The sequence below is a fragment of the Anolis sagrei genome, chromosome 3 (genome assembly GCF_037176765.1).
Source record: "Anolis sagrei isolate rAnoSag1 chromosome 3, rAnoSag1.mat, whole genome shotgun sequence".
Taxonomy (NCBI): domain Eukaryota; kingdom Metazoa; phylum Chordata; class Lepidosauria; order Squamata; family Dactyloidae; genus Anolis; species Anolis sagrei.
Window position 1 is genome coordinate 262,656,409 of NC_090023.1, and position 14,740 is coordinate 262,671,148.

The 14,740-nt window shown below is 43.6% G+C and overlaps 1 protein-coding gene across 2 annotated transcripts in view; it reads left to right on the forward strand.

Moving 5' to 3' along the window:
- ECE2 (endothelin converting enzyme 2) overlaps nucleotides 1-14,740 on the forward strand; it is a 101,787-nt gene that overhangs the window by 34,875 nt on the left and 52,172 nt on the right. For both annotated transcript variants that reach the window (XM_060767389.2, XM_067466072.1), the window contains 4 exons: nucleotides 1,568-1,692; nucleotides 5,562-5,708; nucleotides 7,693-7,758; nucleotides 12,551-12,739. In XM_060767389.2, the coding sequence (XP_060623372.2) occupies nucleotides 1,568-1,692; nucleotides 5,562-5,708; nucleotides 7,693-7,758; nucleotides 12,551-12,739 (527 nt within the window). The remainder of the gene's footprint in view (nucleotides 1-1,567; nucleotides 1,693-5,561; nucleotides 5,709-7,692; nucleotides 7,759-12,550; nucleotides 12,740-14,740) is intronic.

Here is a 14,740-nt window from a genome sequence, read left to right on the forward strand (position 1 = left end):
ACTCAATTTCTATCTATAACTCAATTGCTCAATTTAGCTTCTCTGTCTATATATACAAAAATGCTCTGTGCATAATGAGTTCTTTAAAAACAAAAGAACCAATGAACGAAATCACACCAAATTTGGCAACAAAATGTCTCACAACACAAGGAGTAACTATCACTCAAAAATTATGAATTTGTCATTTGGGAGTTGTAGTTGCTGGGATTTATAGTTCGCCTACAATCAAAGAGCATTGTGAACTCTATCAACGATGGAAACTTAGCACACAGAACTCCTATGACCAACAGAAAATGCTGGAAGGGTTTGGTGGGCATTGACCTTGAGTTTGGGAGTTGTAGTTCACCTACATCCAGAGAGCACTGTGGACTCAAACAATGATGGATCTGGACCAAACTTGGCACGAATATTCCATATGTCCAAATATGATTACAGATGGAGTTTGGGGGAACTAGACCTTGACATTTGGGAGTTGTAGTTACTGGGTTTTATAGTTCACCTACAATCAAAGAGCATTCTGAACCACACTGACAGAATTGGGACAAACTTCCCACACAGAACCCCCATACTTAAGGCCATCCAGTTCATCTCCCTTCACCAGGGCAAGAAAACGTAATCAAGGCCCTCCTGACAAAGACCCATCCAGCCATATATATATATATATATTTCACAGAGAGAGAGAGAGAGATAGTATCATAGATTTGAAAGGGACTCCTAAAGAAGGACAATTATATGTTGCATGTTCCAGAGTTGGCAAACCACATCAACAATGACAAAGAAACAAGAAGAAATACTGTTTACCCACAAGCAGAAAGACATTACATAGATTAGAAACCAACACTTTCTCATTACTTTATTTCCCAGATCACCAGACTGGGCCACAGCAACGCCTGGCAGGGGACAGCTAGTCTTAATTACTCAATTTCTTTCTATATCTCAATTGTACTCACAATGGTTTTTTCAGAGCTACCTGCCTGACCAATGGCACATCTGAGGCTTTTTTTCTCTACTGAGGGAGGCAGGGGAGATTCCAAAATGGAGATCTTAACCCCAGGAAAAAGGGCGGTCTCTAGACCCAAAGAGATACTTTTCTAAACCAATAACTGCAGAGGGCTTGAAGCTGGCTTTCCAGGCTCTGATACTGTTTAACTTCCAGGGTGCTGCTGGGTCTGTAGCAACCCTGGAAAAATGCAAAGGAATGCTATCCCATGCAGCTAAAAGGCAATGTAAACCATATTCCTGGAAGATGGAACACGGCCACTGAGCAAGTCACACTCTCTCAGCATCAGAAGAGGGCAAAGGGACTCCTATGAACGATATTATAGAGTTGCCCTAAGTCAGAGATGACTTAAAGCTACATAACAACAAAATCTAGGAATGCTTTGCCATCAATAAAATATTGCAAAATCCTTCCTCATCCCATCTTTCCACTTCTTTTTTGTGGGGGGAGAGGTTATGGGGTGGTGGTGGGGGGAAAATATCCCCAGCCCAACAGCCAGTTTCCCCAGTTTCCCCCTACCACAAACTTTCACATGTCTCCTGACATGTTATATGCCTTTCTCTCTAGAAAATGCCACGTTCAACTCTAGCAGTGAGGCAGAAAGGAAGACCCAGCGCTTTTATTTGTCTTGCCTGAAGGAGCAGAAGATTGAAGAGCTGGGCTCCCAGCCCCTGATGGACCTCATTGAGAAGGTAAGACTAGCAGTGAAGGAACTACAACAGGTTCAGTATCCCTTAAATGGAATTCCAAAATACTCCAAAATCCAAAAGTGTCCACCTGGGTGATTGAGACAAGGACACCTATGCTTTGTGATGGCTGTGTCTACACAAACATCGTTTCATGCACTAAATTATTTTAAAAGCTGTGTATACCAGGCACGGGCAAAATTCCTAACCGGCTGTTAGGAATTGTCGGTGTTGAAATCCAAAACACCCAAAGGGAACGAGTTTGCCCATAGAATCATAGAGTTGGAAGAGACCTCATGGGCATCCAGTCCAACCCTCTGCCAAGAAGCAGAAATATTGTATTCAAAGTACCCCTGACAGATGGCCATCCAGCCTCTGTTTAAAAGCTTCCAAAGAAGGAGCTTCTACCACACTCCGGGGCAGAGAGTTCCACTGCTGAACGGCTCTCACAGTCAGGAAGTTCTTCCTCATGTTCAGATGGAATCTCCTCTCTTGAAGTTTGAAGCCATTGTTCCTTTCCGTCCTAGTCTCCAGGGAAGCAGAAAACAAGCTTGCTCCCTCCTCCCTGTGACTTGCTGGTATAAAATGACTTTCAGGCTATTTGTGTAAGGAGGATATGAAGACTAACTGAATTTCATGTTTAGACACAGGTCCTATCTCCAAAATTATTTATTATGTACGTATATGTAAGTACATGTATTCCAAAATCCAAAATACTTCTGGTCCCAAGTATTTTGGATAAGTGATACTCAACCTGTATTATTATTTGTATCAAAACTCTGAGAATCCCCTCAACCAACAAGGCCAGTGAATAATAAAAAATACAAAAAAGTCATTTAATTTTTAAGACTGAGTCTGAGTTAGGCAGTTCTCTCTTTCTATGTCACTTTCAAAATAGAGGGGTCACTGAAGAGGTTTCAAAAAGCAAGAACCACATTGCTGGATCAGACTATCTAAGGCCCTTCTACACTGCAATATAACATCCAGATTATCTGCTTTGAACTGGATTATATGACAGTGTAGACTCAGATAATCCAGTTCAAAGCAGATAATGTGGATTTTGATCCCCCCCCCCCCCGATTTTGGAATATTTACATACACATAATGTGATATATTGGAGATTCATTCAGAATTTATGTACCATCTTATAAACCTTCGCCTGAAGATACTTTTATACACCATTTAAAAAAATAATTGTATTCATTAAATGAAGTTTGTGTAAATGAACCATTAGGGCACAAAGATGTCAATGTCTCAGCCACCCATGTGTATGATCAGTGGTAGTTTTGGATTTTGAAGTATTTCTGATTTTGGAATTTTGTATATGGGATACTCAATCTGTATTATAAATATGTGGGAGGAAGTCACAGGGAGGAGGGAGAAAGCTTGTTTTCTGCTTCCCTGGAGACTAGGATGTAATGGAACAAAGCTTCAAACTACAAGAAAGGAGATTCCATTTGAACATTAGGAAGAACTTCCTGACTGTGAGAGCTGTTCAGCAGTGGAACTCCCTGCCCTGGAGTGTGGTGGAAGATCCTTCTTTGGAAGCTTTGAAACAGAGGCTGGATGGCCATCTGTCAGGGGTGCTTTGAATGCAATATTCCTGCTTCTTGGCAGAATGGGGTTGGACTGGATGGCCTATGAGATCGCTTCCAACTCTATGATTCTATGATTCTAAGTTGAAAATAATGCAAAGCATTCCTGAATCGCAAATGACCCTGTGTGTTTTATCCCAGCCTCTGTGAGCAAGATATAGTGCTCCACATAAGGTGGAAAATCAATTTCACTTCTCCTGGTAGTTTATAAATGGAAGAGCAATGGCTGGAAGCAAACCAATTACAATGGCTAATAGTTATTGATAGATGTAGTATAGTAATGGCTATGATCGAAGTCCTCTATACAGTCCATGTTATGTAACTTCATGTGTACTTACCTATGTACAGAGGCACTAAGGAACGTTGACAGTGAATTGGGATGTTGTGTAACAGGACACTGGCAAGGGCTTTCCCAATGCGGCAGAATGGGTTCTGATGATGCACATCGGCTCTCTCCAGCTGGTGTCCCGATGCGCATTGGACTGAGCTGTTTTTATCACTTTGCAACTCCATTACTTAGTAACGTAACAGCATCCCAGTTACAGAACTACCCAAGTCCAGTTCCCTTCAGGCACAAATCTATTCACAAAGTACCCCATTGTATGTATGATATGTTTATTGTTGAGTCATTTTTGACCTATGGAGATACTAAGCTGAACCTATCACAGAGTCTTCTTGGCTGAACTTCTTCAGAAGAGATTTACTCTTGGCTTCCTCTGAGGCTGAGAGAGAGTGACTTGCTAATGGGTTTCATGGCTGAATGAGAGTCGAACCCTCATTATAGTCCAATGCTTAAACCATTACACCACCCTACAAATCAGCCAATCTCCTAATCCCTATATCCACTACATCAGCTATCCTAGTTGATGTATGCCTCTGCAAGCTTTTAGGTTTGTAACAGAGTCCAAGTCCTAAACTTTAAGATTTCAAATAAAGACTTGAAATGTAGAGGGCATTTTAGTCAAATTACAGTAGGCACATGAAAGATCAGGCTGAATTTCTGGTAGCCAAAGGAGCCTAAATGCTAAAGGCACCAGATCCCACCTGATCTTGGAAATTAAGAAGGATTAGTACTTGGATGAAAGACCACCAAGGAATACCCGGCGCTGCAGGCTATATTTCAGGAAAAGGAAGTGGCAAAACCACCTCTAAATATTCAATTCCTAAGAAAATCCTATGAAGAATTGATGGGGTTGCCACAAGTTGACAGGTGGCTTGAAGGCATTTACTTACTTAGGCGATCCCTTGTAGCCTGAGGATGATGGTCCTCCAAGTGTAGTGTCTTGACAGTGGCTGTGGAGCCCTATTCTTGATCCGCATGTTCTCCTGCAGTGAGAACATCAGTTTCCAGGTGGAAGGCGGTCCAGGTCAGGGTTGGCTTGATGTGCCTTCCTCTTGGCACGTTTCTCTCTTTCGCTCTCCATTTGTGCCTCTTCGAATTATGCAGCACTGCTGATCACAGCTGACCTCCAGTTAGAGCACTCAAGGGGCAAGGCTTCCCAGTTCTCGGTGTTTATGCCACAGTTTTAAGGTTGGCTTTAAGCCCATCTTTAGATCTCTTTTCCTGTATGCTTTGTATGATTTCACAGATGTCATTGTATATATTTCACAGGATGCAATATGACCTGAAAGCTGTGGGGAAAGGCAGGAGAATGAAAGACATAGAACAAGGTGGAAATTGAGGGCAAGAGAGAGGGAGAGAAACAGAGGAGCCATTTTTAGGCTTCAGATTGGGCTAAGGGAAGGGGTGCTGTTGACCTCAGATATCCCCCCCCCCCATTTCCTTTTATTTGTTTACGGTGCCCAAAATCTTGCATCAGAGAATCATAGAGTTGAAAGAGACTCAAGGGCCACCCAGTTCAACCTTCTGCCATGTAAGAATACCCAATCAAAACACTCCCAACTGATGACTATTCAGCCTCCGCATAAAAACCTTCAGAAAAGGAGACTCCGCTGGAATCCAAGGCAGCATTTTCCACTCCTAAACAGCTCTTACCATCAAGATGTTCTTCCTAATGTTTTAATAGAGTATGTTTTCCTGCAACTTGAATCCATGGCTCCATTGTGTCTTACTCTCTGGAGTAGCAGAAAACAAGCCTTGACCTCTCCTTGATCTATCTATCTGTATGAATCTCTCTGCGTGTATGATGTTGTTTTTATTTTCAGTGCTTTGGGTTTCAATCTGTTGCACAACTCTTCGCTTATATTTCCAAAGGACAAGACCAATCATGTCAGATTTACTGCTATGACCCTTAATCCTTGCATCCTGCCTTTTCCTAGATTGGAGGTTGGAATATCACTGGCCCTTGGAACCAGACGAACTTCATGGAGGTCTTGAAACTGGTGTCAGGAACCTACCGAGCCTCTCCGTTCTTCACTGTCTTTGTTGGTGCCGATTCCAAGAGTTCCAACAGCAACATCATCCAGGTAATTTTACCCAGCATTCCCATTCAAGTAGCATTCCTGTAAAATGAACTTAGATCAGAAGAGGAGGGACTTTCCATCATTGCCAGCCTTGCTGAGTTCTGTGATAAGGCAAATCTGCCAAAGCATTGAGTCAATAGAAGGGATGCAGAAGGCAGTTTGTTATGGACAGAGTGTAAAATATAAGCTAAGATTGTTTTTGGGCTAATTCTCCTAGCCAGTCTCGGGCAGTAGCCCTGCTGCTTAGGGATTAATAGAAGTTTTAGCCCCCACAACAAATAACCCATTTCCAAAATAAGGGAAGGTGTATGAAGCAAAACCATGACAAAGAAAGAATAGTAGCATAAGAAAATGGGAAAACAGTACTAAGAAGTAAGGGTAGGTGTGCCCAGTGGAGACTTTGCTGTAATGAAGGACTAACCACAGGTTTGGGTGACACCACAAACCATGATTTCAAGAAGCCAGAATTAATAAGCTAAGAAAAAAACCCTGGATTCTAATTCTTGCTTGTGTTTGGTGAGCAAATCATGGCTTGATTTTGCCCAATTAACATAACATCACATATTAATATGGATTTCAAGAAACTACTACATGCCTTGTCGTCACCTCCATCTCCTTCTCCTTCTCCATTGCTATCGCCTTCTCCTCCTCCTCTTCCTTCTCCTCCTCCTTCTCCTCCTCCTTCTCCTCCTCCTCCTCCATCTCCTCCTCCTCCATCCCATTCTCATCCATCCCCTTCTCCTCCTTCTCCTTCTTCTCCTCCTCCTCCTTCTCCTTCTCCTCCATCTCCTTCTCCTCCATCTCCTTCTCCTCCATCTCTTTCTCCTCCATCTCTTTCTCCTCCATCTCCTTCTCCTCCATCTCCTTCTCCTCCATCTCTTTCTCCTCCATCTCCTTCTCCTCCATCTCCATCTCCTCCTCCTCCTCCTCCTCGTTTGATACACAAGATTAGTGCACTGCAAACAACATCACTATGCTGGCTTTTGTATTGGATCATAGATTGGACACTTCCCAAGTGTCTAGGACTATGTGATGTATCAACAAATAATCCATGCAGATCTGAGTAGGGTGGCCTTTTGCAGCTACCAGCTGGTAATTTTGTCAGTGCCAATTGTTTTTAAGTGCAGGCCAAGGTCTTTAGGTACTACACCCAGTGTGTCGATTACCACTGGGCTTGTGCCAGAGTCTTTGTTATTGTTGTTGTTGTTGTTGTTATTATTATTATTATTATTATTACCCCATTTTTTCTCTCCACAAAAGAGATTCATAGTGGCTTACATTAAAAGCATTTCAACACAATTTAAAACCCACAAATATCCATCGATGGTATTAAAAAATTGACAGTTAAAGTCCATAAAATTGATTAAAATTATATTCAGAATTGTGTGCACACAGTCAATTTTGATGGAAATGTGAAGTGTCTTGTATTTCTGGGTCATTCTCCTCTCCATTTCCTCTTCTAGAAAGCTGTGCAAGCTTTCAAATGATAGCAGGGAAGCACAAGCCTTATACAATCTGTTCTCCTGACATTTTCAACATGGTTGAATTAGGAACACAAGGGAATATGTGCAAGGAGTGGAACAGAGAGGGCCAGAAAACTATAGGGCTAAATTGGCCATGGTTTTTCATGTCTTGCAAATAAGCACGTCCAATGGGAAAGTTAACAGAGCTATGAAGCCATGAACACCATATTGTTCTTATGATTGTTGGAAGTCTATTGTCATTCTTCAAGAAATGAAATCCTTTAGCCTTCATGCTTATTGAGGTGACAGATCTGTGTCTGAAATGTATTATTTCAAAGTGCAGGCAGGAAAGAAATAGCCCAGGTATGGGCAAACTTCGGTCCTCCAGGTGTTTTGGACTTCAACTCCCACAATTCCTAACAGCCTATCGGCTGGAGGACAGAAGTTTGCCCATACCTGGGAAGATCTGTAGAGACAAGTCATTCTGGCACCTGTACTCATTGGTTCCCTTTTATGTATGGCAGCTGGATCAGTCGGGCCTCTTCTTGCCCTCGCGGGATTACTACCTGAACAAGACTGCCAATGAGAAGGTAAGGAGCCACAAACAAGCCACCCATGGTGACACCAATCCATTTCTCCACTGGTAACCACTACCGCCACACACTTACATACAAATCTGAATCAAATTGTGCTTAACAAAAAAGGAAAACATCTTTGGGTGGCCATGTATTGAAGCATCACCACACTGTGTCATTCCAGGCAGGACACGGAGATGGGATGAGCAGGAAGGCAAACAGACAACAAACAATAACTTTGGCCAAAGAGTCTACCAAGATTCAATACTGCTTCCCATCCTTGACTTACAGGCAGTGGCTGAGATAGATGAAGTTTATTCCGAGTATCACTGTTTCAAAGGGCAGTGGGTCCCCAGATGTTTTGGCCTTCGAATCCCAAAAATCCTAACAACTGGTAAACTGACTGGGATTTCTGGGAGTTGTAGGCCAAAACACCTGGAGACACACAGGTTGAGAACCACTGTCATAGGGCTTATCTATATAAATAAAAATGTAATGTTCGTTTATGGAATGAACAGAACTCAAAAACCAGTGGGTGAATTGACACCAAATTTGGACAGCATACACTTAACAACCCAATGTATGTCCTCCACTAAAAAAAATTGATTTTGTCATTTGGAAGTTCTAATTCTTGGGATTTATAGTTCACCTACAATCAAAGAGCATTCTGAACTCCACCAATGATGGAACTGAACCAAAGGTGGCACACAGGACTCCCATGACCAACAGAAAGCACTAGAAGGGTTTGTTGGGCATTGACCTTGAGTTTGGGATTTTTAGTTCACCTACATCCAGAGAGCACTGTGGACTCAAACAATGATGGATCTGGACCAAACTTGGCACAGATATTCCATATGCCCAAATATGAACACAGATGGAGTTTGGGGGAAATAGACCTTGACATTTGGGAGTTGTAGTTACTGGGATTTATAATTCACCTACAATCAAAGAGAATTCTGAACCCCACCAACGACAGAATTGGGGCAAACTTCCCACACAGAACCCCCATGACCAACAGAAAATACTTAAAGCCATCCAGTCCAACTCTCTTCACCAAGGCAAGAAAATCTAATCAAAGTCCTCCTGACAAAGAGCCCTCCAGCTATAGATATAGATAGATATATATGATTCACACACACACAGATATAATATCATAGATTTGAAAGGAACCCCTAAAGAAGGACAATGATACGTTGCATGTTCCAGAGTAGGCAAACCAGATACTCTCCACATCAACACTGACAAAGAAACAACAAGAAATACTGTTTACCCACAAGCAGAAAGACATAACATAGATTAGAAACCATTACTTTATTTTCCAGATCACCAGACTGGGCCAGAGCAACGCGTGGCAGGGGACGGCTAGTATAATCATATAATAATAATACTTTATGCCGCCCTTTCTCCTTGAGGGGACTCAGGGCAGGTTCCAGCATATGCAGACACAAGGCAAGCATTTAATGACTAGAAACAATGAAACACAGATACACAGGTAAAGGTAAAGGCTTCCTCTTCTGGTTCTGAGCGATGCTGCTCATCTCCCGCTCTCAGGGTGGTGCTCATCCCCATTTCTAAGCCAAAGAGCCTGCATTGTCCATAGACACCTCTTAGGTCATGTGGTTGGCATGACGGCATGGAGTGCTGTTTACCTTCCCGCCAAGGGGGTACCTATTGAGCTACTCACATTTGCATTTGTTCGAACTGCAAGGTTGGCAGGAGCTGGGGCTAACAGTGGGATCGCACCCCAATTCACAGATTCGAACTGATAACTTTCCTGTTAGCATGTTCAGCAGCTCAGAGATTTAACCTGTTGCACTACCACAGCCCCTAAAGCTATAAAGCAGTGTTTCTCAACCTGGAGGTCAGGACCCCGAGGGGGGGTTGCCAGGGGGGTGTCAGAGGGTCACCAAAGACCCTCTGTCATCGGGACCTTCCAGAACTTCTTGCTTCCTATTTGTAAGAGATGCAGCAATAACTCAGGTTGCATCTACATCAGCATTTCTCAACCTGAGGGTTGGGAGCCCCGGGGGGGGGGGGGGTCGCAAGGGGGGTGTTAGAGGGATCGCCAAAGACCATCAGAAAACACAGTATTTTCTGTTGATCATGGGGGCCTCTGTGTGATGAAGTTCTATTGTTGGTGGGGTTCAGAATGCTCTTTGATTGTAGGTGAACTGGAAATCACAGTAACTACAACTCCCAAATGTCAAGTCTATTTTCCCCAAACTCCACCAGTGTTCACATTTGGGCATATTGAGTATTCATGCCAAGTTTGGGCCATATCCATCATGGTTTGAGACTACAGTGCTCTCTGGATGTAGGTGAACTACAACTCCCAAACTCAAGGTCAATGCTCACCAAATCCTTCCAGTATTTTCTGTTGGTCATGGAGTTCTGTGTACCAAGTTTGATTCAATTCAATTGTTGGTGGAATTCAGAATGCTCTTTGATTGCAGGTTAGCTGTAAATCCCAGCAAGTGACAAAATCAATCCCTCCCCAACCCCATCAGTATTCAAATTTGGGTTTAATGGGTATTTCTGCCAAATTTGGTCTGGTGAATGAAAATACATCCTGCATATCAGATATTTATGTTACAATTCATAACAGTAGCAAAATTACTGTTATGAAATAGCAACGAAAATAATGTTATGGTTGGGGAACCATATTAAGAGGTCGCAACATTAGAAAGGTTGAGAAACACTGCTATAAAGGAAAAGGCAGAGTATTTATTTGTTGTGTCAGGGCAACCAGTCAATTATATTACGTTTCTAACAGAACAAAGCAAACAAACAGGCAAAATACAAAATTTTTGAGTTTGGTAGTTGATTAAATGTCCTTTGACCAGTGTCTGGCCACTTGGAGATCTTCTGGTGTTGCCGCAAGGAGGTCCTCCATTGTGCATGTGGCAGGGCTCAGGGTGCATTGCCACAGGTGGTCAGTGGTTTGCCCTTCTCCACACTCGCATGTCGAGGATTCCACTTTGTGTTGCATTTGCAGCACTTCTAGCAGAGCACAGAATGCAGAGCACAGAATGCAGATTCCAACAAAACAATACAGGCCATGATTGGGGTATCAACTATTGTTAACTGAAGTCAATCAGGCTAATTACAATTAAGTTTTCTTTTAGGCACTAGACAAAACCAAGTCTCTTTTAGTTAAGGTTTTAATTTCACCGTGACAGTAATGTTTCACGTGGCTGCTCAGTTTTTTCTGTGTTTTATAAGCTTTTCACTTGATTTTCACATTGCTTTCTGCTGTTTTTATCATTGTGCTTTATTGTTGTGTTGTTTCATTAGTGTGTGTTTTATGGTGTGTGGCTTTTATTATCTGGAAGCTGCTTTGAGAATGTTTGTTAAATTGAAAGATGGGATATAAATACCTTAAACAAAGAAGTAAATGGTTTCGAGCTCTTCTTAGTAGACACCAGAGGCTAGAAATGCCTCGGTTTAAATATATATAGAAATGAAAAGCAGAAATGCTCAGGAGTGTTTGGCTCCCATGCCAAACACTGAACCGCAGAGTTATGAAAGAGCCCAAATTAAGGTGAAGATGAGCAGATTATGAAAGCAATGAGATAGGATCTTCAGCCGCATAGCTTTGCTATTGCCATGGCTGTTGTGCTGTCACGCACTGGGCCTATAGCAGTTGGCTTTTGAACAGGATGTGCTATTTGTGCCCAGCGGGAAGCCGGGGTGCCTCGAGTGAGAGGCCCTAAGGATTTTCCTATACAGAGTCTTTAGAAGCTTGAAAGGTTTAACAAAGTCCTTTATTATTGCTTAAGTCTTCAACAAACAATCAAATACTTCTTAGATCTTCAACCAATTAAACAAATGCTTCAAGGCTTTGAATCAACTGGTGGATTTCTTAATCTTGTCCACAAGGGACAGGCAACTGGCTTCGTGAACTGTTTCTTTTCTTTAAGAGGAAAACCCTTTTTAACCCCTCCTTGGGCAATCTACTTTCTAAACTTTGCTGGTGTTGGCTCTACTCCCAGCTCCAAACTGCTTCTTGGGTCCCAAGTAGACCTACCAGTCAAGGCTAATCCATGTCCTGTAGCTAAGCTTTCCAATGCAAGACTGACTTAAAATGGCTCCCTCTCCTCCCAGAGCCCTGGAGAAAGGGGCGGAACCAAAACTTGCTTCAGAGAAACTCTTTCTTAGAGCGCATCTACACTATAGGATTAGTGCAGTTTGACACCACTTGAACTATAGCTTAATGCTATAGAATCCTGGGAATTGTAGTTTAGTGAGGCACCGGCATGCTTGGACAGAGAATGTGAAAGACTTTGTAAAACTACAACTGCCATGATTCCATAGCACTGAGAAGTTAAAGTGGTGTCAAACTACATTAATTCCACAGTGTAGTTACACCCTATGATCCTACCAATTTCTAGCAGGCCAGGCAGCCTGAAGTCCACCATTTCTTTCTCTCTCCAAGAGTTACTGCTTCGCACATACCTACACTGGTACATTGGTTCCATGGATAGCAAAGCTTTTGAAAGTGGATATGCTAGCCTGTTCTCAATTCTGGACTTAAAGAAGGTCCAGCTCAAGGAATCTGATCGTGGAAGCTTCTGGCCTTTCAGATTCTGGGATTTTGACAGTGGTTTTGGGCTTCTTCCTCTCTTGGGACCATTGGTTCTTTGACCTCACTATCCATGTCATTGCAGGATTCGAGGGTGAAGGCACCATAATGAATTGAAATGTCAGGAGGACATGGTGTGTGTGTGTGTTGAGAGGGACTGTTTACTGTCCTGTGATGCCTTCCAATGCCCTGAAATCCCCTAGATGTTTTGTCTTGCTGTGGTAGGTGCTGGCTGCCTACCTGGATTACATGGTGGAGCTGGGGATGCTCCTAGGTGGAGCCAGAGCTTCCACAGAAGAACAGATGCAGCAGGTGCTGGAGCTGGAGATCCAGCTGGCCAACCTCACCGTCCCCCAAGATGAGCGCCGAGATGATGAGAAGATTTACCACAAGCTGAACATTGCTGATCTACAGGTAGGTCCTGGCTGGACAAGGTAGGTTGGGGAAGAGGAACCTGGGAGTGGGGTTGGGTGGCCAATAAGGATGATCAGAACCTGTTTTGATTTGGATTGAGTTCTTGTGGATTGGCATATTGGAGATTCTGTGGAAGTTATGAAACATTACTTGGAATCTTGAACCCAAACAAAGTTATCCTATTAAGACTTCTCTAAACCTAGAGCTTTCCACATGCATTTGACTACAGGACCTGTCAGACATAGTCAATGAGCTGGGGTTTTGGGGAGTTGTGCCCTAAGAGATCTTGACAGCCTTAAATTGAGGAGGCTTTCCATGATCTGTGGACCTCCGTCTGTTGAAAGAAAGGTGAAAAGACCAAAAACATCCCACTCCAGGGCCGTAGCCAGAAAAATTTGCGGTGGGGGGGGGGGGGGGAACCTGCCTCCAAGCCTTCAATAGCCTGCAGCTCCGCCCCTGTCAACCACCTCCACCAAGTCTGGCCTCCTTAACACCCCTCCCCCCCCCAACGTGGTTGCTTCGCTACATCGGCTATTGCTGCAAGTAATGACAGTGTGAATAAATTGTCAATATTTGCTTGAAACAATGCTTGCAGTTCTGGAGGGACTCTTAATTTTTGCGTCTCATAGACTTAGCATGGGGATTTGGTTACCAGTTAAAATTAATGAGTAAACCATTTTTTTTAACCTGAAATAATTTGGGGGGGGGGGGTTGAACCCCTAACCCCCCCTCCCCCCCCCCCCCCCCCCCCCAGCTACAGGTCTGTCCCACTCCTTGAGTGGTATGGTTCACAAATGGATTTTGTGGAGGTTTTGGTGGAGCTTCTGCCACTGAGTGGATGGACTTGCTATTGTGTCACAAAGGTGACAGTGGGACTTAAGAAAGAGTGAATAGATGAATCTAGGAGATAGGAAAATAGTAATTATATACCTAAGAGAGCCACAACCAAGGAGAAGAAGGGTAATAATATAGAACTACTTTCTGCAGCATAATGCCTTTCCAATGTGTTTATTTATTTATTTATTATTCGAACTTCTATGCCGCCACTCCCCTGGGGCTCGGAGCGGCTTACAAGAACAGGCTAAAATCTAACACAATTTAAAAACAATTTAAAACAATTTAAAAACAGCAATATCAAAAGTCAAAGGCCCGTCGAAACAGATATGTCTTACATGCCCTGGGGAAAGCTGATAAGTTCCGCAAGGCACGGACTTCAGGTGGCAGAGTATTCCAGAGCGATGGTGCCACTGCTGTGAAGGCTCTGCGTCTGGTTGCTGTTAGACACAAGGTCTTGACACTGGGAATTTCCAATAGATCTTGGTCCTCAGAACGGAGGGATCTCTGGGGTTGGTAGGGGGAGAGGCGGTCCCTCAGGTACATTGGCCCCAGACCATGCAAGGCCTTAAAGGTGAGTACCATCACTTTGAAAGTGCTCAATTGGTAACAATGCAGCTCCAGTAAAATTGGTGTTATGTGGCATCTCATCGGAATTCCCGCAAGAAGCCGAGCAGCTGCATTTTGTACCAACTTGAGCTTCCGGATCACCGACAGAGGGAGGCCAATGTAGAGGGCGTTACAGTAGTCCAGTCTTGAGATGACTGTAGCCTGGATCACCGTAGTTAGGTCGCCCCTGGACAGGAAGGGGGCCAGCCGTCTAGCCTGCCGCAGATGGAAAAAGGCGGTTCAGCTAACGGCGGAGACCTGGGTCTCCATCGTCAGCAGAGGGTCCAAAAGGACTCCCAGACTCTTTACCAATGATGATGGGCGTAGCGCCTCGCCATCCAGGGTAGGCAGCTGGATATCCCCACTGCCCGGTTGACCCAGCCATAGGATCTCCGTCTTTGCTGGATTCACCCTCAACCTGCTGGCATGCAGCCATCCAGTAACGGCCTCGAGGCACATGTTGGATTGTATCTACTGTGATATCCAGCCACTATGGTTACTGCAGGGATGGGAACTGTGTGGTCCTACTGTTGTTGCCAGATTGCAACTCCTAATAGT